At 44.3% G+C, this 27,879-nt stretch overlaps 1 protein-coding gene across 6 annotated transcripts in view; it reads left to right on the top strand.

Annotated features, from left to right (window-relative positions):
- Positions 1-27,830, top strand: part of Wdfy2 (WD repeat and FYVE domain containing 2) — a 129,646-nt gene extending 101,816 nt beyond the window's left edge. For 5 of the 6 annotated variants that reach the window (XM_029468828.1, XM_021181667.1, XM_029468830.1 and 2 more), the window contains 7 exons: positions 144-256; positions 10,052-10,178; positions 14,914-15,019; positions 18,236-18,337; positions 19,331-19,461; positions 21,167-21,275; positions 22,612-27,830. In XM_029468828.1, the coding sequence (XP_029324688.1) occupies positions 144-256; positions 10,052-10,178; positions 14,914-15,019; positions 18,236-18,337; positions 19,331-19,461; positions 21,167-21,275; positions 22,612-22,641 (718 nt within the window). In that variant the 3' untranslated portion in view covers positions 22,642-27,830. The remainder of the gene's footprint in view (positions 1-143; positions 257-10,051; positions 10,179-14,913; positions 15,020-18,235; positions 18,338-19,330; positions 19,462-21,166; positions 21,276-22,611) is intronic. The other variant, XM_021181668.2, reaches the window with a different exon arrangement.
- Positions 27,831-27,879: the final 49 nt, after the last annotated feature.

The raw sequence follows: 27,879 nt of genomic DNA on the forward strand, positions 1-27,879 counted from the left end.
GTAAATAATATATTTTTAAAAATTCATAAGGCCTTTCTTAGCATTTGCTATTAATATATATATATATATATATATATATATATATATATATTTTTAAACTCTCGTAAATCCCCACTTTGCAATCCTTAATGATTACATGATAGATTTGATGTTGAGACCCGTCGTGTGTTTATTGGTGATCACTCAGGCCAAGTAACCATCCTCAAACTGGAACAAGAAAACTGCACACTGCTCACATCCTTCAGAGGGCACACAGGTAAGGTCACACAGGCAAGGCTCCATCACACAAAAGTATAAGTAGATGGATGGGAAAGTACTTTGAACATCCAAATGTTTGAAGGTGGCAGAGAATAACTACAGATGAATCTGAAGCACTTAGCTGGCTGTAAAATGGTTCAGTAAAACCAAACGTTTTCCTCCGTGATTCAGAGAGAAGAGGAACCACTCTATCTTCAGAATGCTAAGAGTTAGTTTTCATGTTGCTGTGGAGGACTGATGTGGTGATGAAGTACTTGAGACCATGTCCCAAAGGCACAAAAGCCAGAAGACTGATAGGACACTTGTCCCGGTCACTCTTGGAGAAGTCAGTGTGCACGAAAGAGTCGCCCGTCCCAGACAGAGGGGGAGGGAAGCCCAACTACATAAAGGGCCTTTAGGTTCCAACCCAGGGTCTCCTTTGTATCGCCTTTACATCACTAGAGTGCTCAGGATCACCCCTGCAGGATACACACTAATGATTCACAGCCCTGGAAAGACTTGAATTGATGGCAGTAGTTAATATTTTACTGGCACCATTTGGGGTGGCATTGGCTCCAGAAGATGTTGATTTGGGAAAACACATAACTGCCTGATTGTTACTACGTTTTGGTGGCTTTGGTGTGGTTTTGTTTTGAGGTTTTTTTTTTTTTAATTTTTGGAAAATACAACTCATGATTTAGTGTAGCGATAATAATCCATTTACATGCCATAGAAAATATAAGTAGATGGGAAAGTATTTTTAACTAAATTAGTGTCCATTTAGTTATAATAGATTTCCAGGGGTGGGGCAATGAGGGGACTAGAGAGATGGCTCAGCACTTTTGAGTGCTTGCCATTCCTGCAGAGCACACACAGCTGCCTGTAACCAGATCCCAGAATCTGACCTGCGTTTCAAGGCCCCGGTACCTCCTTCCTTAGCCGCATGCTCCCTGGTGTGCTTATGTGCTCAGTTGGTAGCATTCTTCCGTCTTGGTGATCTTGGAGTACTAAGATTGGGACTGACTACCCTCTTTCTTTGCTTGTGCAAGCAGAAGCCCCATCTGCCACTCACTCTTGAGATTTAGACCATCAGTACCATTGCAGGGCGAGATTTCCCAGCCGTGTGCACAGAGCTGCCTACTCTCCCTCTGCCTGTGCTCAGTACATGCCAGATGCCTTTCTCCTAACACCCTCTTCTCATCCATCCCAGCCACTGCCTGTTCTGTACTCTGCTACATACCGAAACAAACCTTTCTTTTGTCTCTTCTTACTTCTTTATGGGAGCCAGCCTTCCTGTGGGCCCAGGCTAATTCTCAGGATCCTCACATCAACATAGACTTCCTTTGGGCACTAGCATCTCTCCGTTTATTATTACACTTATGTTTCAAGCCCTCTCTGTCCCCTCTGTAGCCTCCTGTAGCAATTCCCATAACTCTTGTAATATATTCTTAAATTACACGATTTGTAAAGCATAAAATGTACTATTTTAACCATTTTTAAATAGTTTGGTGGTGTGAAATACATTGCTATTATTGTGTCACTATCACCAGCATCCGTCCCAAAACGCTTCATCTTGTGAGGCTGCAGCCCTCTACCCTTTGATGGTAGTCCCTCCTCCAGGACCCTTGGTTCTTTCTGTGAGTGTGACCAAGTAAGTGGGATCATCTAGTGCTTTCCATTGCAAAAGGACTGTTGCATACCCACGGTAGCAGCGAGTTCTTACAAGAATGCCAGGCCCCCGGCTCCTCCAGAGGTGTCAGCTCCCATTTGCCCTCCAGCCCTTTACCCCTGGTTTGTATCTGTTACCTCATTTGAGGTGCTTTCCCTGAGGTGACCCGTGGTCTCCTGGGATGTGTTTAAACTTTGTCGTGCCTAAAGTTTGACAGCATCTTCCATGGTGGCCGCTCGTCTCTGCCGTTGCTGCCTTCATTCATGTCGTTGGATAGCACACTCTGCCTCTATGCTTGCCTTCTGCCTCTGGCTGTCCTCAGAATTCCTAAGTCTGCCTCAGTTCCCCTTCTCTTGACTCTTTGCTCCGTGGAGTTGATCTCAATGAATGCTCTTGGTCAGAAAGAGAAGCATCGTTGTCCTCAAATCCCTCGCAGTCCTGAGGGAGAGAGACAGGCTGAGCTGCAATGCTGCTGCTGACAGAGGATGGGAAGGAGCACCAGGGCTCCATCCAGGGAGCTGGTGCTTGACCGGAAATCCTTGGAAATGAGTGAGAGTTGGATTCTTAGGGAAGGAGTGAGAGGGTGCCCAGAAGAACATTGGCAGAGCCTTTGCTGAGTGCTGGCACTGCTGCTCACCCCTCTGAGGACGCACCTGTCTGTCTGAAGGAAGACTGGACCCAGTTGTGGCAAGGTAGCCAGTAAGAAAGCCACAGTCACTTTAGATCCTAAGGCTTTTCCTGGACTTACTTTGCTGTCCTTGAAAAAACAACGAGTTTAAAGCCAAGAAACAGAGTCCTCCAATCCCCTGGAGCTGGAGTTGCAACATCCTGGTCTTTAAAAGCAGCTTACACTCTTAGCTGTACCATCTCCCCAGCTCCAGAAACCATGTCTTAAAATGGGCTTTTCACGTAGGGGAGGGGAGTAGGTAGATTGCAGATAAAATGTCGGATGTTGAAGAATCATCACAGTGGGGACTATGAGTGTACCGCAGTGGGTAGGGTATTTGCCTAGTGTCAGTGAGGCCTGGAGCGGGGGTTTGCAGGAAGGATGTGCCTGGTAACTAACCAGATTTGATTTAGGCAGAAGTGGCCTCTTGACTCTGTAGAAGCCACTTGGGTCCCCTGAGTTCTTTGTTCTTATTGCAGAGTCCACAGGGTGAGCGGTTGTTTCTAACCACCATGGTTTTGGCTAGATATGGCCGAGAGTCCTGTTTTATGCATGCTTGCTCATATGTGCTACTTGGGTATTGGATCTCCATCTTTCTCGGAGTTTGAAGCAGTCTCATCTCATCTTTATAAGTATCTTTGAGGCAGATAGCATGGCTCAGGAAGGTTGTTATCTCACATGAGAGCAAATGTAGCAGTCGGGGTGTGTCTTGCAGAAGGGAGCTGCACCAGTTGGCACAGCACAGCTACCTTGAAGGCTCAGTTTACAGGGTTAAGCTCTTCCTGTGTAGGGGCCTCCTCTTCTGTGCCTGTGCAGTCCCAGATTTGGCCAGATACCAATCCTAGTAGAGGCTTTTAAATAACGATCAAACAGAGACCAAAGTAAGATTCATTAGGGTAAGGAGGTGTCTCTTCCATCCGTGTCTCAGGAAGTCCTCAGTGTCTGTAGATGGGGCCATAGTCATTCACTCCAGCATTCTCCTTCATGGGGAGCCATGGCCATTTGCTCCATGGTTTTCTTTCAGGACAGCCCTGGGCATTGTTCCCATTGTTCTCCTTCATGGGGAGCCCTGGCCTTGGATCTGTTGTTCTGACTGATGAAGAGCGCTGGCCATTGGCCCCGTGTGTTCTCTACTGGGGTAGAAAGTCAACTGGGAATGTGGACTGGGGCAAGATCAGCCCACCACTACAGCTCTATCAGTGGATTCCGGGGAAGGAATTTTGTGTTCTTAGCTCCCTCTGCTGGTATTATTTTGTTTTTCCTGGAGCTAAAAGTTAAGTATCAGGATTCTTTTCTTTTTTCTTTCTTTCTTTTTGTTTTGTTTTGTTTTTTTCTAGACAGGGTTTCTCTGTGTAGCCCTGGCTGTCCTGGAACTCACTCTGTAGACCAGGCTGGCCTCGAACTCAGAAATCCGCCTGCCTCCCCAGTGCTGGGATTAAAGGTGTGTGCCACCACGNCCTGCCTCTGCCTCCCAAGTGCTGGGATTAAAGGCATGCGCCACCACGCCCAGCAGGATTCTTTTCTGAAGTAGTTTCTTGATACACACGTCTACTAAAAAGCTCTCAATTTGAGCTGAACAAATCAGTAAAACCTATTTTGACTACTGTAAGTTTGACCATCAGCAACATCTTCTTTATTTGTGTAATTTAGTTTTGTAAGGTAAGGTCTTACTGTACAGCTCAGGCTAGTCTCAAATTCATAGTAATGCTCTTGCCTCCACCTTCCAAGTGTGCTGGAATTACTAGTGTGAACCACCACGCCCAATCCAAGAAGTGTTCTGATGAACATGAACAAATGAGAAGCAGGAGGGTTTGAATGTAATTCATCAAAGCCTTCTGGTCACAGGTTCAGTCCTATTTACTCACTGTTAAGGAGAATCCAAAGGAATAGTGTTGACTACAATAAAAGCAACTGAGCAAGCCAAGAAATTCCTATGCGAATGTGCGTCTTCAAACCATTACATTGAGAACTTTAGCTTTAGCTAAATGGGCACTTGCACCCATCTTTCTGTGAGGTCTAACTCTGGTGTAGATTGACCTGAGCTGACCAGCATCAGCGTGCAGAGGTCAGTAAAAGAAGTGTAATCCTTACCTTTACTCCCCTTCAGATCAACCTGGAATCCCATCAGACAAACAGTTGCAGATAATTCATCAAGATTATGTGGGCGGAAGTGCTGTGAAGCCCTGATAGCACCCATGGGCCGCTTGCAAGCAGTAAGGGAGCCTCTTTAGTGCAGTCGGAGAGAAGCTTGTGGGGCAGTGGAGTTAATGGCACTTAAAAGAGTGGAGGTAGATCTGGTCTTAACCACTGGAGATGGCTCAGCAGTTAAGAGCACTGACTGCTCTTCCAGAGGACCCAGATTCAATCCCTAGCCATCTGTAACTCTACTTCCAGGGGATCCAGTGCCCTCTTCTGGGCTTTACAGGCATCAGGCATGCACATGGTGTATATGCAGACAAAACACCCACACATACATTTAATAAATTTAAACAGGAAGAGAGGGGGCCTAGAAGGGGAGTTCACAAGTTCTCCTCAATTCAGCCTGGAGTGTAATATAGTGACTTTGATGATTTTTTTTTTTTTTTAATTTAAGAAGCACTGTGGTCTGAGTACTGGCTCAGACCCTCTGTTAGCTAATTATTAGCCTGCCCAACTTACTGTGAGGAAGTTACCTGTCACACTTCGGCAAAGGCAGACCTAGCAGCTTCTAACTCTTGAGTTCAGTTTTGCAAGGCTTTTGTATATGTCTCAAAAATATTACCAAAACAAGCATTTTGGTAACAGGTATTAGATTTCCAAAACCATTTAGCCTCTAGCCCAGTTCTACATTTGCCATTCTTGTCTATAACAATAAAAATGTGGAGCAAGGGGTGGCATTACATAGCTGCCCAGGAGGCTATGGCAGGCGAGTTACTTAGCCAGAGCTGGAGGCCAGCATGAGTCTTGTTGTTAAAAATAATAATGATAATAGTAAAGAAAGGCCAGAGAAATGTCTACACAGCAGCTAAGCCTGCTGCTCTCGGAGACGACTAGAGCTGGGATCTCAGCACTCACAGTAAGAGGCCTATGACACCTGTAACTTCATCTTCAGGAATCTGGCACCGCCTTGTGGCCTCCACAGACACCCGCATGAAGGTACAAGCACATACTCACACATACATTGTGAAAGATGAAAAAAATGAAAAATATGAATAGCTATTAAAATGCTTATTTTAACAAATTTATAATATTCAGTTTAATATAAACAAATTTAAATATTCAGATAGCATTGAGGTAAATCCAATAAGTAAAAAATAATGCAACATGCATGCATGGTATAGGATATTACTCCACCAGTAACAATTATATTCATAAATAATATATGGCTCAGTGGTTAAGATCACTGACTGTTCTTCTAGAGGTCCTGAGTTCAATTCCAAGCAACCACATGGTGGCTCACAACCATCAGTAAGGGGATCTGATTCCCTCTTCTGGTGTGTCTGAAGATAGCTACAGTGTACTCATACAAATAAAAATAAATCTTTTTAAAAAAAATCTGTGTAACACAGATTTTACCATTTTAATCCCTGCGGTGTTTTGTATTTGTTTTGCACTGCCCCTGACTGCATCCCTGCTAGTTTCCTCTACTGTTAAGCATACAATAGTTCAGGGAAGTGTTTCTGTAGTTACCTAGCTTCATGAAGAATCCATCATCCACTGAGTCTCTGTTGATGAATCTTTTCAAGCCATTCTTTCTCACAGTGCCCACAGTGGTCTAAATCTGTTGTAGTTTAAGAATCTGAGCTGTTCATCTTCACGTTTTATAGGAAATAAAAATCTGTCACTGCCTTGTTTTCCTGAGTGTAGTAGCTTCACTAGTGAAGAGGCCTCTTCATATTCCCTGACATCTGATACTGAAAGGGTCAACTGGGTGAAGGCGTCACGTCAGCAACACTGCTTCCTCAAGGGAAGGTGTCTCGGCCCTGCCTCATCTGCTGGGAAGACAGCCAGGGGTGTTCATTTCCACTCCCTGTTGTTCAGCTGCTGGCTCATCTGCCGATGTGTTCTGAAGATCTGTGCAATCCAGGCAGGGTTGTTTATACTGAGGACACCATGGACAAGCCCAGGCTCTGGCCTCTCGGAGCCTCTGGTCTATGAAGTAATAGCCACTCTAGTGGAAGATAGTCTGTGAGTCATGAGAGCGTTGATGGGAAGGACCTGGGATTTAGGTGAGGCTTGGTGTGGGCTAGAGAAAAATGTTTTGTACTTTCATTCATTTGCCCTGCGTCCTGCCCTGGCGCTGTGCCTGGCTGCTGTTGGGGGAAGATGGAGTGGGTAAGGGTGAGGATGTGGTTGACCACACGTTGCTAGGGGAACTGAGGTTAATTGTGAACAGGACCTTTTGCGAGCAGAATGCAGTGCAGGGAGGGAGAGGCTGGTTAGCAAACCCACAGCAATGAGTGCAAAGGGACTTTCTGTGATCTTAAGAGTCTTTTGGGACAGTTAGCAAACTTTCCTAGATGCCTCCAAAGCACAAGACCTTATTAAAGCAAGATGGCCACTTTTAAAATGTCAGCTTCCAAAAAACATGAAGCTATTTAATCTTCTCCAAGTATTTTTTAGTAATATTATTGAAAAATGAGTGTTTCTGACATTCCTAGGTATTTGTTGGCTATGTGTTCATTTTATATAGAAAATTTATTTCTGTGTCAGTATCTGAGGAATTTGATTTATAAGGAGATTGCTGGAGAAGAAACTGTCATACTATTAGGTAGCCACACTAGAGCACCTACCGAGTAATCCTATGTAATTGATCCAGTCGATTCTCATGCAATAGGTCTTAAGTAGGAATCACAGTGGTTCCATCATCCCCTCTTCATACATGAGGAGTGGCTAGTTTCCTCTGTGTTGCTAAAACACTCACTTATGAGAGGAAAGTGTTTATTTAGGTTAGACTTCAGGTCACAGTCCATCATTGAAGGAAGTCGGGGCAGGAACCCAAGCATAAGTCTGAAGCAGAAACTGTGGAGCAGGGCTGCTTGCTTGCTGCTTGCTGGCTTGCTTACTGGCTCATGGTCAGCCACTATCTCTAGTCAGGTCGTCCTGAGATAGTGTCACCTACCATGGACTAGGTCCCCTGCTTCAACAAGCCAGAGACTCCCCAACTGACATGCCCACACACCAGTTCAATATAAGCAACCTTCACTTGAGGTGTCTCTCCTCTCAGATGACTCTAGACCAGTGTTTCTTAACTTCCTAATGCTGTGACCCTTTAATATAGTTCCTCATGCTGTGGTGACCCCCAACCATAAAATTATTTTTTGTTGCTACTTAATAACTCTAATCTTGCTACTGTTATGAATTATAATATAAATAATCTGATACACAGGATATCTGATATGCTACCCCTATGAAAGGGTCATTTGACCCCAAAAGGGTCATGATTCACAGGTTGAGAACCACTGTTCTAGGCTGTGTCAAGTAGACAGTTAGAGCTACATAGGACAAGGATACTAGCACTTAGAATATAATTGATTTATAAAGCATTTGGAAACTTGGAGTCCCAAATTTCTACCTCTGATGTTGTCCCTAATTATACCTAATACTCAAATATAAAAACACATCACAGTATTCTCTAATAAAGACATGCAATTAACCAATGTCATCTTCCTGCTGGTAGAATGGTGTGCTGGCCTAGTGTTTATGTCAGCCTCACACAAGCCAGAGTTGTTTTGAAAAAGTCTCAATTGAGAAAATGCCCACACCAGATTGACCTGTGGTTCATTTTCTTGATTGGTTATTAATGTGGGAGGGTCCTGCTCATTGTGTGCAATGCCGCCCCTCGGCTGGAGACTTTTTATGCTACAAGAAAGCAGACTTACTGAGCAAGCCATGAGGTGCAGGTCAGTGAGCAAGCCCTCCTCCATGATTTCTGCTTCAGTTTCTGCTTCCAGATCCCTGCCAAGTTTTGAGTCCTGTCCTGACTTCCCTCAATGATGGACCATTTAGCTGGACGTGGAAGATGGTAGAGCCCGCCCCTTCCCATGTTGCTTTAGGTCATGGTCATGTTGGTGTATCACAACAACAGAAGCGTTAGCTAAGACAAATGGTATTCATAAATAGAAGCGAGCAGGGTAGCTGTAGGGAAGGGCATTGCACACTGGTAGGAGAATTGTAGATTGTTTCAGCCTTTATAGAAGGCATTAGGGAGGGTCTTCAGAAAATTAAAGTTTACTTCTAGGCACGATGGCACATGCCTATAACCTAGACAGAGGAAGGAGAATCACCAATAGATTGAGGCCAGGATAGGCTACATAGTAACACCCTGTCTCAAAACAAATGAACAAAACAGAAAATTTACTAGGCTACCAGGGTTATATTTAAATAAAATGGAGCCTATATACCAAACATAGCTGCCCCTTTTGTTGTAGAATTTCTCACACCTCATATCACTAAGAAATGAGAACAGACAACCTAATGTGTGATGAATGCATAGAGGAAATGTTAATGTACACACGTGATGGAGCTATCATGCCGTGTATAAATGAGAAATGAGAACAGACAACCTAATGTGTGATGAACGCATAGAGGAAATGTTAATGTACACACGCGATGGAGCTATCATGCCGTGTATAAATGAGAAATGAGAACAGACAACCTAATGTGTGATGAATGCATAGAGGAAATGTTAATGTACACACGTGATGGAGCTATCATGCCGTGTATAAATGGATGAAATTTGCCAACCACATTGGATGAGCTAGATGACATTATGTTAAGTGAAATAAGCCAGACACAGGAAGAAATACCACATGATCTCACATGGAGTTTTAAGAAGTTGGCCTCATAGAAGCAATGAATAGAGCAGTGGTCCCCAGTTGGTCGGTGGCTAAGTTGTGGTTAAGAAGAGTAAATTCTGGTGTTGTGTTGCACATAGGGTAACTGTTATTAACAGGACGGTATTGTATATCCCCAAAATAGCGGGAAGGGTTTTGAGAATACTATCACTGATGAATGTTTGATGAGATGAATATAGTAACTACTCCTTTGGTTTGCTCCTTACATGATGTGTACATAAGTTAAAACATCACACTGTACCCTGTGAATATGTAGTTACTATATGTCAAGAAAGGAAGAGATCTAATTGCATTTGAGTTCTCATTTTCTTCCCATTTGTTATTGCCAGGCTAAGAGCAGGTACTAGTTAAGAAAACAGTTAAGACTTTCAAATAATGTGGTCTTTCCCTTCTTAGGATTGCACCCGTGAGTTGTCCTCTGCTGGGTAGATTACTGATTTTATGACACATTACAATGCATGTAGATGCTTAAAGATTTGGCTTTTTATTTGGGGGAGTAGTTTTCCTTTTCTGGGGCTTTCTCACCCACTCATTTAACAAATGCTTTTGTTCAGGGACTGTGGGTCCTGATACCTTCACGTTCCCATTTTGTGGCAAGGCTGTTGTTCCGTGGCTAACACCTGGCTGTGTCTGTTCTCTTAGGAGGGGTGACAGCACTCTGCTGGGACCCGGTGCAGCGCGTGCTATTCTCAGGCAGTTCCGATCACTCTGTCATCATGTGGGACATCGGTGGGAGAAAAGGCACGGCCATCGAACTCCAAGGACACAAGTAAGGCTGCTGCTAGTCCTCCATGATGTCTCTCAGCAGCCTCCCAGCTGAGGCAGAGCAAAGGCACAGGGCAGGATGCTGGCAGAACCTCTGCACCAGAAGGTGCAGGATAGGAACATGGTAACAGCCACCTTGAGTCCATGTGCACAAGGCAGGGAGCTATAGCTGCCTCAAGCCAGTGGGAGTGCTTCTGAACTCTCACGGGGAAAATGGCTGCGAGTAAAGAAAAAACAAAAAAATAAATAAGACCACAGAGAGTGTAAGTGAGTGTTTGACAGTGAGGTAAGACATTATACCGTACAAGCCAGGAAGCCTGTAAAATCTGTACAGTCCAGGCTTCCTGGCGGCTTGAGGAGGGCAGAGTTGATACCATGCATACTATATTGTAAAACTTGACCAGCACCTGATTCCAACCTGCCCTACATAGTTGGGTTAGACCAGTTGGCCTTGTGTTGGCCAGCAAGCATATAGCCAGGCGTGACAACTGTGAGGGTAGACAGTAACAAGTGCGTGACAGCTGCTTACTCTGGAGATGTGGTGTTTCTTTTCAGCTTAAGCTCGAGATTGCCTCTTCCTTAACAATTCCTGGCTTTCCTTCCCTGCCCCAGGATGTCTAGTGCCCCAGAATTAATGCCAATCAGGGGTGTAACTAACCTTAGGGACTGGGAGCAAGCTAGCATGGGCCTCTCGCCATTGCGACAGCGCCACGTGCCTTTGTTCTGCTGCTCCTCACCAACCTCCTGAGGTAGCTAACCACTGGTCTTGTAAGGACATAATGGGGCTGAAGAAGTTTATAAGTGTCTTAAACATGCAGATGGCATCGTATAAGAAGCCGCAGTAGGATTCAGCCCAGTGACAAGCTGGACAGGCTTGTATCCGATGCAGCCAAAGTGTGTGCCTCGGCTATACCCTTTAGGTCTGTACACACAGTGATGGAATCAGCTGACACCATGCTATTCTCAAAAGTCCGTCTCCATCAGTAAGACAAACTTTATAAAGACCACATCCAGCCTGAGAAAGTGATAGCAAATGAAACATGGAGTTAAGGCGGTGTCTGTTCATGCCCTCACCTAGTTTTTAACCATGAGGTAGTTAAGTTGTCAAGACTTAAATTAGAAAATGCCAAAGCAGATTATTACAAAGCCTAATGGAAGAGTAACAGTCCTGGAGCCTCAGAATACATTGTCCCTGAATGCAGCCACCAGCTGTGAGTGGTGAAACACTTCCTTCTGAAGGACCTTCTGGCTTCACAGGATCATTGATGTATGTATCAGGATGCCTGAACACAGTGGTTCTCAACCTAGGGTCAAAACTCCTTTGAAGGTTAAGAAACCCTAGCACAGGGATCAGCTAAAACCATTAGGAAACACAGATGTTTACATTGTGATTCATAACAATAGTAAAATTAGTTATTGTACTGGCTAGTTTTGTGTCAACTTGACACAGCTGGAGTTATCACAGAGAAAGGAGCTTCAGTTGAGGAGATGCCTCCATGAGATCTGGCTGTGGGGCATTTTCTCAATTAGTGATCAAGGGGGCAAAGGCCCCTTGTGGGTGGGACCATCTCTGGGCTGGTAGTCTTGGGTTCTATAAGAGCAGGCTGAGCAAGCCAGAGGAAGCAAGCCAGTAAAGAACATCCCTCCATGGCCTCTGCATCAGCTCCTGCTTTCTGACCTGCTTGAGTGAGTTTCAGTCCTGACTTCCTTGGTGATGAACAGCAGTATGGAAGTGTAAGCCGAATAAACCCTTTCCTCCCCAACTTGCTTCTTGGTCATGATGTTTGTGCAGGAATAGAAACCCTGACTAAGACAGTTATGAAGTAACAACAAAAATAATTGTATGGTTGGGGGTCAGCACAACATGAGGGACTGTATTAAAGCGTCACAGCATCAGGAAAGTGGAGAGCCACTGCCTTAACAAATGAAATGTGGTACAAGCATGGTTTCAAGTCTGTTCAGCTGACTAAAGGATAGAGTCTCCCCCTTGCCCTTGAATGTCAGAATGGAGGCACCACATACTTTTTAAAGCATGACTTTTCAAATCAATGTGAATTATTTTATATTAGTCATTAGTTAATAAGAGAAGTACTTGAACATTACAAGTAGTTTAAAGGGAAATCTATACACAGCAGTAGTCAGAGCTAAAGTGAGGCTGGGGAAACAGCTCGGCCAGGAAAGTGCTGGCCATGCACATGTGAGGCCTGAGTTTGGTCACTGGGACACATGTAAAAAGCTGGGCATAGAGTGTGTTCTCGTCATCACAGTGCTGCTGAAGCAAAGAGATGTGGCAGCAATGCCCGGTCAGTGGGGCCTTAAATAACAATAGCAGAAAGGCTTACACAGTAAACATCGTAGCCATGGTACCCAAGGCTGACCTCTAACCCCTGTATGCACACCCCTTCCCACAGCCACACACACACAGAATGCTGAAGTTAATTTGTATGTGGATGCACAGCTGGCTTCTTCATGGCGTGGTCAGGACTGGGGATAGTGGTATCTTCACTGAGCAAGATTTTGGTACCATCAGTTTTCTATGATACAGGGTTGTAAAATAGTGGTCAGATGTACTCTATTAATACAGACCCTGTAGAATCAAATAACCCAGAAAAGTGTGCAAGCTCACAGCTGACAAAGCGTGAAAATCGACCTTATCATCTCTGCCTCCTCAGCACTGGGAGGCTTGCTTAGCTTTTTATGGGAGCATTGGGGACCTAAACTCAGGGCCTCATGTTTGTGTAGTAAGTAGTTTACTGATTGATCCACCTCCCCATTTCCTGTGAATCAGTTGTAGAACTCATTGAATAACTATTATCATGAAAACTAAGGGAAGTCTTAACAGCTTGGAGTTGTGGTTGGTGTGAGATTGGCTGTTTTTAAATGTTTTAATTTAGATGATGAAAGTAGAATTTACTATGCTGTAGGTTAGACATGGCTTACAGGAAGAAGAAAGACATCATTATATATTGGAAAAATAAAATATTAAAACATCTAAAGGATTCTAAGCAACACGCCTACTTCTTGTTCCATGAGTAAGCTGCAAGCCGCCTTCTCCTGTATCCTGGTTTAGTCGTGCCTATTCATGGCACCATCTGTAACCGGAACAAAGTGAGTTCCCACAGTTTAGGGGAATCCTGCTTAGTCCACTGCACAGTCTAAACACTCGGTAGCCTGTGACCAAGGGTCCTTCTTCACAATGATAGTGTTTTAAAGTACTGGTGGATACAATCTCTTTCTTGAAGCTCTGAAGCCATCCTTTGTAGAAGTCTGGCTTGACCATCAGACAGACATGAGAGTAACAGGAAGGATACTTGTAGCCTATAGAGATTTAAGGGCTTAATGACTGATATGTCGCATGGTCTCACAAGATAGCCCAGACTGCCTTGGAACTTGGTATAGCCCATTCCAGCCACAAACTCATTGAAGTTCTCCTGCCTCATCCTCCCAGTACTATGATTACCAATATGAGCCACTATGCCTGGACCTTTTTTCTTTTTTCTTTTTGTGATGTTGGGTTTTGAACCTAGAGCCATATACTAGTAGCATTCTGGTACCAGCCCCAGCACAGACCTTGACTCTACAAATAAATAGTAACATGGAACGCAGTGTGTGTCGTAACATGTACTACAGTTATATGTAGTAACATGCACTGCAATTGTGTATAGTAACATGGAGGATGTAGTATCTCTCTTTAAGGTGAAGGGCCAGATCTTTATGGTTTTTCCATATAATATGTATAATGTCCATGTGGAATGGATTCCTCACTGTAGTTTTTAAATCAATCTGTTTTATTCTCATTTTATTTTTTTATTTATTTATTTTTTTTTTTCAAGACAGGGTTTCTCTGTGTAGTCCTGGCTGTCCTGGAACTTACTCTGTAGACCAGGCTGGCCTTGAACTCAGAGATCCACCTGCCTCTGTCTTCCGAGTGCTGGAATTATTCTCATTTTAATGTAAAAATAAAGTAGATATTGTATCAGTGTTTTAAACCAAGGCTTTTTGGTTTCTTCAAGTGTATTGTAAAAAGTAAGGAGAGGGCCTGGGCCACTGGACTTAGATCTTAGCACCTCTGCTTCTCCAGTGCTGAATTACAAGTCTGTATTACCATAGCTGACCAGAGCAGCTGGCATAGTCTTAATTACTCACTTTTTAATTGTATGTATATGAATATGTTACCTACCTGTTTATCTCTGCAGAATATGTATGCCTGCTGCTTGTGTGGGCCAGAAGAGGGCATTGAGTCCCCTGCAGACACAGGTGGATGTGAGCCACCATGTGGGTACTGGGAATCCATTGCTCCAGCCCCGTAATTACTTATTTTAATTGTAATCGTTACCAAGATAACTAACTGATATTTCATGGAGAAAGTCAGGAGGAGGGAGGCTGTAGACGGCTGAGAGCTGCCTTAAGGCCAGCATTTCAGAGACTCGAGAAGCAAGTGCCCCAGTCTCCCCTGCAACATGGGAACGCACCTAAGGGAGGATTAGAAGACTGCACTGAAGTCAGCAATCATCTCTCTATGACTGCTGGTAACTGACTAAAAGTGCGTCCTCCTGGCCTGGGAAGGCAAAGGCAGCATCTGAGCTTATGGAGGTCTGACCGTTAGCATGTGGAAGGGCCTGTCAGCATCCCTACCTACTGGTTGCTACTGTCTGGCTATTGACGGCTTTGGTGGTGTCTGCTGTGGAGCCTGTTACTTGCTTCCCCCAAGTGACCCCAAACCTTGGTTTTTTTCACAGTGACAAAGTCCAGGCCCTCTCCTATGCACAGCACACACGACAGCTCATCTCATGTGGCGGTGACGGTGGCATTGTCGTCTGGAACATGGATGTGGAAAGGCAGGAGGTAGGTGAAGCCTGCAGGTCTGCCTTTGCTCCCCTCCTGGTTATTTCTATAGTGAATAAACCCTGAAATAAGATACATTGTGTCATATGTTAGAAAACCCAAGGAAGAAGAGCCCTTAGTTTGGTTTTAATGGAAATACATATTCTTGTGACTGTCATAGTCTAAACAGTCCCCAGATATGAGACTTTGTCTTCTTAAGCACAGATTTAAATTTTACCATAACACTTTTTAAATTTAGTCTTGGTTTTAGTCTCTAAGCATTTTAACAACTGTTTACTGAATGTTCCCTGAACAAATATTTTGAAGTTAACCATTCTCTTTTGACCTAGAATTATTTTGGGTAAACTTTCCCTTTGGCAGTCAGCATTCCTGTCCTGTATTCCTATAGAGTGTGAGAATTAAAGAGAAAAGCACACTTTATAAAGACAAAAGGGTTTTTCCATCCCCTCACCCAGCCTTGTCCCAAGAGAGACACTGGAGTTAGCCACAGTGTAGTGCCCTCAAGTGCCAGGAATTAAATGCTTAGGAAGATTACAGCTGTATTGTGTGGGACCGTAAAACCACAGGAGTTCTATTAGCAACTAATTAAAATAATCGTTACTAGTAGGAGGCAAAGAAGTGTAGAGTATTGCTTTCGAAAACTGTACTGGGCACCATCCATATCCCGACAGAGGGTCATTACAGCCTGTGCTGGTCATGTTCAGCGGTCCCCCCAGAACCAGAGATTGTGTCCTGGCATGCTTTGAGTTAGGGATAGTCAACTTTAGCTGTTGTGTGCTTTAAAAAAAAAAAAAAAAAAAAAAAAAAAGGATGACCAAACCCAAAGGAATATAACAGTGTTGTTTCCAAAGATGAAAGTAGGCATTTGGGAGCCAGCTTTGAGCCATTTTGACATGCATATATATGAACATTCAGCACTTGTCGATGGGTTTAAGATCTTGTTAATTTGGAAGTGCTGATGAGCAATGGGAACGATTCCATCCATCTTTTGCAAACACTGTACTTTATAAGCCTCTGGGAATTGCTTCCTAGTTATTATGGCAGAGGCTGTGGGGTTCTAACAATAATGAAGTTTGTTCTAACCTGAAGTGCTGCTGACAGACTTTCTAGAACGTTCCGAGGACTATTAAATGGTATAAATAATGAAATCCCAATCAACACTCGTAAGAGAGAATGTCAGTGCTGGGTATTTTGGAAGGCATGTTATGACTGGCTGTCAGGGATGGGTGCAGTGGGGCCTGCACATGCTATTACTGGGAAGTTCATGGGCTTTGCAGGCAGAGATGCACCAGGAGTAAGAGCAGGTGAGTGGTGAGTTGTTGCTGATGGGAAAGTAGAGCAGCCAGGTAGGAGCTGGGGGGGGGGGCGCAGAGAGGGAGGACCCTGATGAGTAAGTCAGAAAATGCTTGTTAACAAATAAAGAACGGGTCTGTGACTCAGGATACCATCATATTTACAAAATCTGCAACCTAACAAGGACTCTCCATGTTGGCAAACACCCTTCCTTCTGGTTTTCTCTACACTTACAAAATGGGATTTTATTAAATGTATTTTTTTCCCTGAATCCCCTCACCATAGACACCAGGATGTGTGTGGGTGTGTGTGGTATGTGTGATGCATATGTACAGCAGATGTGTGGGTACGTGTGTGGTGTATGAGAATATGGCGCATGTGTGGTGGGTATGTGTGAGTGGGGAGGGTGTATGTGTGTTGGGGAGGGTGATATATATATATATATATATATATATATATATATATATATATATACACACACACACATATATATATATATATATATATATATATATATATATATATATATATACATATATATACATACACACACACATATATATGATATGTGTGTGTGTTTATGTATATTTGTGTGTATGATGTATGTGTTATGTTTGTATATGATTATGTATAGTATAGCTGTATATGTATATGAGTGTGCGTGGTATATGTGTGTGTTTGTATGAGAGTACATGGTCTATGTATGAGATGTGTGTGTGTCTCTCTCTCTCTCTCTCTCTCTCTCTATATATATATATATATATATATATATATAGTGTGTGTGTGTGAGTTGATGTATGTGTGAGACATGTGAGTGTGTGGTTTATATGTAACGTGTATATGTATATATATATATATATGAGTATTATGGTGTATGTGTGTGAATAAGTGGTATGTGTGTTAGTTGTGTATGTGTGAGTTTATGACTGCATGCATATGTATGTATGAGTTTGTATGCTATATCTATGTATATCTATATGGTTATATGTAGTGTATGTGTGAAAGGTATGTGTGTATGTGTGAATGTATATAAATGTGTATAGTGTATATATGTGTATGTAAATTTATGGAAATACTGTTGTACCACAAGTCCAGTTCTGTCTCCACTTTCTGTCTCAGAACCATTTTTGAGTTTTTCCCCAACCTGCTATAACTCAGTGGCAGAGTGCTTACTTAACATGTATGAGATCCTAGGTTCAATCCCCAATACAGCATTCACACATACTCAAGCACCAAGCATGTATGTGTATGTACACATATGACATGTCCACAGCACACACCCGCATAACGTCTGCTAAGGAATATTTTTAAGCAGAACATGCTTTTAAAGCCTGTCTGACTTATGTAGACTACTTATGGTGAGATTGCATATATATATATATATATATATATATATATATATATATAGTGCAATTAGATATCATAGTATGTAATAGAGAATAGGGACTGAATTTCTCAGCATGGAGGTCAGGAGCCTGCTCAGACTCCCCTTGCCCTGACTCCTCCCTTCCTTCTTCAGCTGACTTGCTCTCCTCAGAGACACCACACCACACCACACACGACCCCCTGCCCATGTCAGAGCCTCTGGTCTTACCTTACCAACCCCTAGCCTGTCAGAGTTTCTGTTAACCTTACCGGAGCACTCTGCATCCCTGAGGCTTTAAACACTTAGACACTTTGATTACTAATAATTTTTTCATGACATCTTCCCAGGCAAGTGATAATCTCTAGGATTCAAGGTTCTGTTTATCCACCACTGTATCCCTTCCTCAGGGCCTGACAATTATCAGACCTTCCATAACTATTTTTATGCCTGCTGTGGAATCAGCTGTTTCTAACGAGTGTGGAAGTGTGCGCAGTGCCCATGGTTCCTTTGTCCGTGCCACTTCTCACTGTGACCTGCTCTGTGCTTTATTTGTCAAGACCCCTGAGTGGTTGGACAGTGATTCCTGCCAAAAGTGTGACCAGCCTTTCTTCTGGAACTTCAAGCAAATGTGGGACAGTAAGAAAATTGGACTAAGACAGGTTGGTGACATGTGCTCTATAAAGTTGTTATTTGGTAGGGATTTGACTGTGTAATTGTTGAAGTAGTATCCCTTGTCCTAGTGGGAGCTGTTATAAAGTAACTGATTTCACACCTGTGACACCTCCGTGTCAACTGCAGCCCCTCCCTAGTAGATGGGGCTTCCTAGTAGTTTGCTGTAAGTAGTTTTAAAACACAAATGGGCGACACCTGAACATTAGAGGTGTCACATTAGCTCATGTTAGTTCCCAACCATGAAATTACATGAGCATGTTTACTTCTTAATTAGTCACTTTCCCTTCTTCTGCCGTGGTCTCAGTGGTTTAAGGTCTGTTTTATAACAGCATTTTCAAACTCTGATTCTATGGTTTGGTTTGGTCTTCCCTGTGGAAATCAAACATTAGGTCAGCTAGGTTGAACACTGCTAAAGCCACAGACAAAGATCTGGCCACGGGGTGTCTCCGCTGTATAGCTCACAGCAATGGTATTAAAGAGAATGGAGAATGGGGAACAGAAGAGGGGAGGCATGCTTCCCACAAGTGCCCACTCTGACTAAGACCAAAGCCAAAGGGAGTAGTAACCTGGTGTGCCCTTGGTGGCTTCCAGGACACTGTTGTACTGTAGTCTGCTATGCGTTGTGTGTGTATGTGTGGTGTGTAGTGTGGTATGGTGTCTATCATGTATATGTATGTATGAAGTGTGTTTCTGGGGATAACTGCACTCTAATCCTTTTAGCACTTTATAGTACAGTCTATCATGTTAAATATTCTTCATCAAATATAAACTAAGCCCTTCTACCTAAGACACAATAAGTCCCAGTTTGTCTACAAATACTTGGTCACCTGGCACCAGCCTCCTATGCTAGGACTGTAAGACTGTGCTATTATGGCCAGCTCTGGGCACTCTGACCTGGTGTCTTACCCAAGAGCAGTTAGTTTTCGAGTGTGCCAGGCCTGCAGCCAGCTTCATGGCAGCCTGTTTCCCTTTTCTCCCAGCACCACTGCCGGAAGTGTGGGAAGGCCGTGTGCGGCAAGTGTAGCTCCAAGCGCTCATCCATCCCACTCATGGGCTTTGAGTTTGAAGTGCGGGTCTGCGACAGCTGCCATGAGGCCATCACAGATGAAGAGTAAGTCCCACACCCTGCACCCTCCGGGTTATGGACAAAGCCCAGCCTGAGAATTCCTCCAGAGAAATTTCACCTGCCTGGCTTGCTGGGGTACAGTATAGCTCCTATGCCACAAGACATCCCTGTGGTTATGAGAGGCGGGTGAAGAGGAAATGTGCTCAAAGAACTCCCTGCTGGCCTCTTAATAATCGCAGGGCATGTGTCTAAGCAGATGCGTGACAGCAAAGCTGCTGGCTCTCACTGAGAGCCTCCAGGGGAGCCAAGACCTTGGTGCCCAGCCTGGTGTCTTTACAGATGTTGAATCAGTCAAGGGCTCCAGCAGTTGTTAGTTTCCAGGAAGAACAAAACTCGTTTCCCCAAGATGGAAATGGTCCCATATGCCCTCCTCTGTGCTGGTGCATTCTGCCTGGTGTCCTGAGATCTTAGCTCTAATTTGGAACAAGCAACTCTGTAAGAATTGAAAACTACCCCAGACACTAACAAAATGTGCAGAAACAATGTGCTGCCAGTGGGTGCTGGTGGATAACCAGTCCCAGTCCTCCCAGCACTTTGTAGTACAGTCTGATCACGTCACCCTGTCAGATACACATCAAGATGTCCTTGCCAGAGTGGTTGTTCGTGTGCACTGATTGTTTGCCTCTTGAGCACATGAGATTAATGAGAGTTCTGATCATTGGAGAAAACTGCAGGGGACCTTAGAATCTTCATCTTATCAAGTCAGAGCTGAGTCTAAGACATTTCAAGTTAAGCTGAGATCATTTACAGTGATCATTTTACTACTGAAAGTCTTTCCTGTAGCTTCTACTATAGTGAAGAGACAGCCATCTTCTGAGAGCTCACAGCAGTATAGAGACCCTGAACCATGATGAGGGGGACCTGCTCGACCTGCCCAGCTCCACCTCTGGTCTTCTGCCTCTTCTCTGGCAAGCACGCTAGCCCTTGCCTCTAGAGTGTCAAGGCAGCCAATGAGTCTTACTAAAATTGACAGCAAAGCCATAGGCCAAAGAACACAAAACAGGCAATGCTGTATGTGTATTAAGATACTTATATGGCTTGATATATACGTATACGCATATATACATGTATATGTTGCTTATGGAAGCTTTAGAATACCGTTTAAAAACTTCTATTTGCAGTTACACCAGTGGGAAAGAGAAGACAACATAGATGGCCTTCAGTGGTGTCATTTTAACAACCACACCTTTAAAAAAGAAATAGGCCAGCCAGAGTATAATCTTTCCTCCAAAGCACAGACTTGGCAAAGGTACTGTGACTTCCCCAAAGCATAGGTAGAGATGTTCGTGGATGCCGTTTCCTGAAGGAACTGGGGGTTTTCATCTTTTCTATTCCGGAGGCCAGAAGAATCATTTTACCTCCTGAGCCAGTGAGATGGGTCAGTGAGTAGAGGCTCTTATGCCTAGGCTGACAACATGAGTTCAGCCTCTGGATCCCACAAGTTAACAGGAGAGAATCCACTCGGAGAGTTGTCATCTGATCTCCACTTGTGCACTTACACTCACACTAATAGGCACAGGCAAGCACGCATGCAAAAGCAGTAGCCGCATCATATAACAGATCACCAAGGAGTGAAAGCAAGAGCATTTCTAACAGCGAAGCAGTCGTCAGCCATTAGGCTGAATCTCAGGTTGTCCTGGACCGCTGTCATCCATGCGTCTGCCCCTTACTCTCGTCTTGCTCCTTGCAGACGCGCCCCCACAGCCACCTTCCATGACAGTAAGCATAGCATTGTACATGTGCATTTCGATGCAACCAGGGGATGGCTACTGACTTCTGGAACTGACAAGGTGATCAAGGTAAGATGCCATCTTGTTATGCTTTCTGTTGTGGGCCTTGAATACAGACAGCAGGATCAGGAGTTCACGTGAGGCTGTGTTCAGGTTATCCATGGACGTGAGCACGGGGAGCCTGCTGCACCCACCACGCCAATGCACAGGATAATTTCCTGACGATATGATCTTTAAAAGACAATAGTAGGACTTGGCTATGGTGGCGCACACCTTCAATCCCAGCACTCCAGAGACAGAGGCAGGTTAATCTCTGCGAGTTCAAGGCCAGCCTGATCTTCAGAGCAAGTTCCAGGACAGCCAGGGCTACACAGAGAAGCCTTGTCTCATAATAATAATAATAATAATAATAATAATAATAATAATAATAATAATGATAATAATGGGAGCAGGGGGAGGGTATAGGGGACTTTTGGGATAGCATTTGAAATGTAAATGAAGAAAACACCTAATAAAAAAGATAAAAAAAATATTATTGCAAGAACCAGAGCTCATCCCTAGAACCCACATTATTATTTTTTTTTTTAAAGTACAGGCATGATGGCAAATGCTTTTAATCACAGAGCTGGGGAGAATCAAGTAGATCCCAGAGGACTCAGGCAGCCTAGCTTAATCAATGAGCCATAGGTCTCAGTGAGAGATGCTGTCTCAAAAAACAGATGGTTGGCCCCTGAGGGACAATGCTTGAGTTAACTCTCACACACGTGGATACACACGAGAGAGTGAGTCCCATACACAGAAGTCACAGGAGTGACATGTGAGCGACAGTGATCAGGACCCACAGAGGGAGGTGTGCCGTTCTCGAAGCTTGGTAAAGCAGGTGGTCTTGATCTGGATGCTGGTTGGAAGGAAGACCTGGAATCAGTGGCCAAGCGATGCATAAGCCTTTTTTCTACCAAGCTTACTTACTTCAAGAGTGCTTATCCAGGCCTGTGAAGTTTGTGGCAGGTCACAGCAGAGGCCCAGGACAGAGGGGTGGACTCTTTTTCACCCTGTCCTATTTTAGAGGCAGCAGTAGGATGAAGTTGTTAGAAGTGACTTCAAGCTAAGTTCAAACTTGGAGGCCTGGCACTTCTTTCTGATGTCTTAGAGAATTGTTTGGAAGGTCACCCAGGCGTGTGCCGGCTCCTCTCTCCCTGCATGGATCTGATATGCCTTTATTCTCCTTAGCTTAGGAGCAACATGTCAGCTGCCGTTCTATAGAAGTCAGGCTAGTGCTATGTGCATTTGCTTGATAACTGGGAACAAAACCAAAACAGCACTTTGAATTGAGCCCGTTCTGAGCATTGTTCATCCCCAGTACAGTTGGGTCTTAGTTCATCCTTGGCTTCTCTCTCCTTTGCAGCTGTGGGACATGACCCCAGTGGTGTCATGATGACTCGCCCAGGGACTAGGAGATAGTGTTCCCTGAAGAAGCACTTGAGTCCAGCATCCTCCCGGGAGGAGAAAAGCTTCCGGATGAGCAAGAAGAGAGACTGAGACTCCCAGCGAATGTGGGTCCTCCACCACTGTTACCGCGAACTAGTGAAAGCCATTCCCTCCCAGGACTCTTTAGTCGTCCATACCACAGAAAAGAAGATATTTTTTTATCAAATGGTTTATACAGCCTGGCTGTGCTGCATTCATTATTTTGAGTATATTGGAAAATCTGTGTGGATGTTTAAGCTTCTATATTTCAGCTGTGTGTTGTGCTCATTGCTTTCTCTGTCAGAAAAAGAGAGAAACATCTGTTGAAGGTATTGCGTCCTCGTCAAGCGGTCTCCTCGTTCTCACCTCAGCATGTACAGACAGTTCTTCTCCTTCCTCGAGACTTCCGCCACCGGCCTCGCTTGCCTCTCGCCACAGAGGATGATCACAGTTTGTGCCATGTTTCTCTTTCATGGCTTGGGATAAGAGTTGGAAAACCATGCGTGTCCAACAGCTGGCCTCTTGAGTCACCTGGAGGTAGCAGGTGCATTGTCGGAAGTCCCTGCAGCTCTGCTCTGGCGTTCTCTGCCATCTGCACTAGAAAATACTGCAGCAGCCTCTGCTGACCATCAGCCAGGACACAGGTCCTGTGACCAGCCTCACCCTGCAGTGCCTGCATCTCAGAATTCAGTGGGAGTCTTTCGAGCCTTTTGTGTTTTGGACTATGGGAACTTGGGATTTATTTTATTTTATTATTATTTTGTTTGTTTTGATTTTGGCAACATTCCTTCATTCATAACATGAAAGACAAACAGAAGTGTCTGTGGTCCAGAAGGAAGTGTCTTGGAGGTGTATGTGAACATACACCTTGCCTCTGTATGTGAACATGTATTACTTTAAGATTAGAATTCTGCTTTCTTCACCATTCATAATTTAGTTTCTCTTTAAAAACCAGGTATTTAAGCATCTTTATGTTCATGTATACTCTGCTATGAAGCCAGTGTGTAATCTAAACAGAGGTACTAAGAAAGCAACAGAATCCTCCAAAGGGAATCAGTTCAGCTTGAGAAGGTACAGTAAGGACTCCCTCGGGCTATCAAGATAGGATTAACAGTAGTGGCAAGCCTGTGTTGGGAAATTGGCCAGCCTCTCCAAGCCCTTCACCATAGTTACCTGTCAGGAATGCCACGTCATTGCCAGGTGAGAGGCCTTCTGGGTAAACAGGCAGATTGCTTGCCCTACCATGCCATCCACCACAGTACCTTCCCACTTCTGGCCTAACAGGTGATGCCTGGCACAGAGGACTTGAATGAAACGCAGTCCTCCTGTTAGTTTTGTTCTGTTCCTAGAGAAGCAGTTTCTTTCATGGCATCGTTGCTTCTCTTCGAGGAAGAAGTAATAATCACCGTTCTTGGGCCCCAACCATACTTAGCACTGGCGACCCAGAGTGCTTCCTAGGACAGGCCGCATCTGCTGTCTGGCACTAGGAAGCAGGCCTGGTGTGCACCTCACACAGCCACACCCCTGGTGGCCGGCTGCAATGTGAGAGCAGAACTCTCTCCAGGGCATCATCACCACTGTGATTTAACCTGGTCTGTGAAAGGCCACCTCGCTTCAGTCTGGCCACTATTACTGCTATCAATTTTTCTCTGTGTGGCCGCTCCATCACAGAGCTTTGAAAAGGGAATTAGAGGTAAAATATTCAAAGATCAATGGTGTGGCTGGTTGCTAGGATCTGTAGCCACTTGGCAAGTTGCAGAGAACTGTGTGTTATAATCAGTAGTAGAAGTAAGTCTGTCTGAGCTGGAACATGACTGCCCAAGGGATGGAAATGCACTATTGGGGAAGCAGAGGCTCAGGCTCCCAGCAAGCCTGTGTGGATTCCCGGTCTTGTATAGACGAAGTCAGACCTTCAGTAGAACACTTTACACTGCTGGGTGGCCCTACACACCATGCTGGTCATATCCCAGCTACGGCCCATCCTCAGGAGTGCCCAGAGATTGAAAGTTGACAGTGATGAAAATCATGGATGCCTACCACAGATTGACCAAGGTTTCCATGGCTCTGCCCTTTCCTCTCTTCTTACCCACATGGCTAATGATGGGAAATTATGTATCAGAAAACCAGCTCTGCATGTGATACTGTGAATTCTTCTACTTGCCTGGTGTCTCCATTAACCCACAAGGAATGCATGCTGGTGCTCACGGTGTCCAGGCACTGACCTCATCCACCAGGCATGAGGGCTGGCACAGTGCTTGGCTTGTTTCTCCTCTGGGGAAAAAAATCAACAAATCTGTCATCCTCTTGGGTTTACACTTGACTTTTCTTGCTATACTGTGGAAACCACAGCTCTGGTACCCGTAGTGAGGACAGCCATGCTGGGAAGTAGGGAGACTGCACGTGCAGAGTTTTTCCTACTTGGTGAATGAAGAGCATCTTTCAATCTTAGTTTTTCCAAGGGAAAGTATATAGTGAGCCACCTGGCTGTCTCCACCATAGCAAAAATGGTTTTAGAACAAGTTCTTGGAATTTTGTATCACTTTATAAAAGGTCAGTCAACATAATGTGTTTCTCGTTTAGTTATTTGAATTATTCATGAAGTTACAAAAATTATAAAGTTGGAAAGGTAGATTGAGGTCTCAGATGTCCCAGGTTGGTCACACCAGGCAGTTAGACAGAGGTAAAGTGTAAACAAGAGACTCTCAAAGAACTACTCAAAAATAATGGCATTTGCAATTACCAGTGGCATTGTGAGTAGGCAGAAGGGCAGCCCTTTAGCCTGGGCAGGAAGTCTCTGGACTCAGTTTTGATACTGTTGAGCACATTTGACATAACTCTTGGTTATGAGTGGAAACATGTTACATCAGAAGGTGGGTGGTACCATTGATCTGTATGCCGACACCCCTTCCCACATTAGTCCCCACTGACCGCCCTAGAGTCCCACTGCCCTGCTGGCTAAGGGCTGCTCCTCTTGGTCTGGGCCTACGGTATTTGTCATTGTGATGAGAGACATGGCCTTCTTAGCATCTCAGAGTTATATTCTAAAAGCAGTCTATATTTTTGTTTAACATCCTTTAAAAGCTTGAATTTGAGCTTTAAAGCAAAAGAATAGTACCATGTGTCACAGTAACCAGAATATGCATTAACGAAGGGCCTTTGGCTTTGCCTTTTCATAGTATTTAAATACATATATATTTGTATATAAGTGAGCTTGTTTGCAAAGATTTATATTTTAAAGCAGAACAAAAGCATTTTCCAAAGTGCTCTTATTTTTCTTTCCCTTGAAAGAACATTGGGTTGAGATGTCTCCTCAGCACCCTGATGAAACGACACGAACGTTAATCAGTTTGCCACTTTGTTAGGCAGTAAAGTCCTACCGGGGAAGCCTGTGTGCTCCTATAAACTGGAGTTCAGCTTGACAGCCAAGAACTACACACCAGGCCTTAGGGGTTTAGGTCTGTGCTTTCACCTTTTAATGTTCCCACCAAAAGCCTCAAGGCTAGCACAGATAGCAGTGTCTGTTGCCTGCATGGGTCCTCCCTTGTACTTCCCATGCCACGACCTTTTCAAAGTCTTTATTTTGAAAAGGTGGTCAGAACTCTTGAGTGAGGTGTCAATTCAATCACAGTGCTTACAGTCCCCTCTAGACCTGTGACTCCGGTCCTATGACTGGTGTTTATTACAGGACTAATGCACATGACCACGGATCACAGAGCTGACCTCACTTAGGCAGATGAGAACACACTGCACTGCCAGATCAGACAAGGTACTCTCTGGACTTTTCCATCTAGGGCTTTGTCTTAGTTAGGGTTTTACTGCTGTGAACAGACACCATGACCAAGACAACTCTTATAAGGACAACATTTAATTGGGACTGGCTTACAGGTTCAGAGGTTCAGTCCATTACCGTCCAGGCAGCAACATGGCAGCATCCAGGCAGGCATGGTACAGGAGGAGCTGAGAGTTCTACATCTTCATCTGAAGGCTGCTAGCAGAATACTGGCTTCCAGGTAGCTAGGACGAGGGTCTTATAGCCCACACCCACAGTGACACACCTACTCCAACAGGACCACACCTTCTAATTGTGCCACTCCCTGACCCGAGCATATACAAACCATCATGGGCTTAGTTGGTGTTGTTTTAGAAAAAGATGGTGAAATTGTTAGTACCATCTAATTTAAAAGATACCTCAAAGTGTTCACCTTCGGGGGTTGAGACTATCTGACTGGGGAGATAAAGTGTTTAGAAAGTTTAGATTGGTTCAAAGGGTAGATTTCAAATCTTATTTAAATATTTAGAGGTTTTTTGTTTCCCCTCTTGGTTCTTTGGGATGCATGAGAGGGTATCTTTGTTTCTTTTTTGTTTTTAAGGGAAAGCAGTGTGAGTGCTTTGCTTCTGTATAGTTCTTATTGTTCAGATGGTTACACAGCCTTTCGTTTATAGCATATGTCAGTATGAAGTATGGACCAAACCACTAACATGTAATTGCTGTTGTTCTGTGTGAGCTTTCGTCTCACTCATGCCATTTGTCTTGCATTTTAAATGGGTTTTTCAAGGTATTGTCATTTGGAGAGGAGAAAAATCTCACATAACAAGTGTAAAAACTGTTACTAACTGGACAGCGGGGGAGCTGTTAGCCCTGCAGTGGTGCCTACCCCTTGCTGTATTGTCACCAGGTACTTTGCACTGCTGCCTCCTGGGGCTCACATCTGGATGTGGCTGCCACAGGCTTGTTTTTCCAACAAAACAAAACAAAAGCAAAAAACAAAAAAATCAGGAATTTGGGGACTAAGCAAGGACTCAGCTCAGTATGCTGTAAGCCTAAAGTTAGAAGCTGGAATGGGTCTCTCCATGGTGGTTCTGGCTACACTCCTGTGCAGCTGCTATGCTCTGTGCCACTGGACTCCACCAACCAGGCCCACCAACATGACCCTGACCTTCTAAATGTGATGAGGTGGTCCTGAGTGAGGATGTCCTGTGACATTAAGATGACTGACTGTATCCTGTGCAACTGCTGCATAGCGCTGTGAATGTTTCTCCTGCTTTCCCATTGTACCGCCCTCCAGTCTGTCGTGTATGTGTAGCCGTTTCCAATGGATGGGTCTCAGAGCAGTGGCCTCTGTGGCTTAGAATAAATGGCCAAACACTTGTCTACCATCTCAGTTGTATCCTTGTCAAGTGTGACTATATAAAACTAGCAACTCTT

This window comes from Mus caroli, chromosome 14 (genome assembly GCF_900094665.2).
Source record: "Mus caroli chromosome 14, CAROLI_EIJ_v1.1, whole genome shotgun sequence".
Classification (NCBI taxonomy): Eukaryota; Metazoa; Chordata; class Mammalia; order Rodentia; family Muridae; genus Mus; species Mus caroli.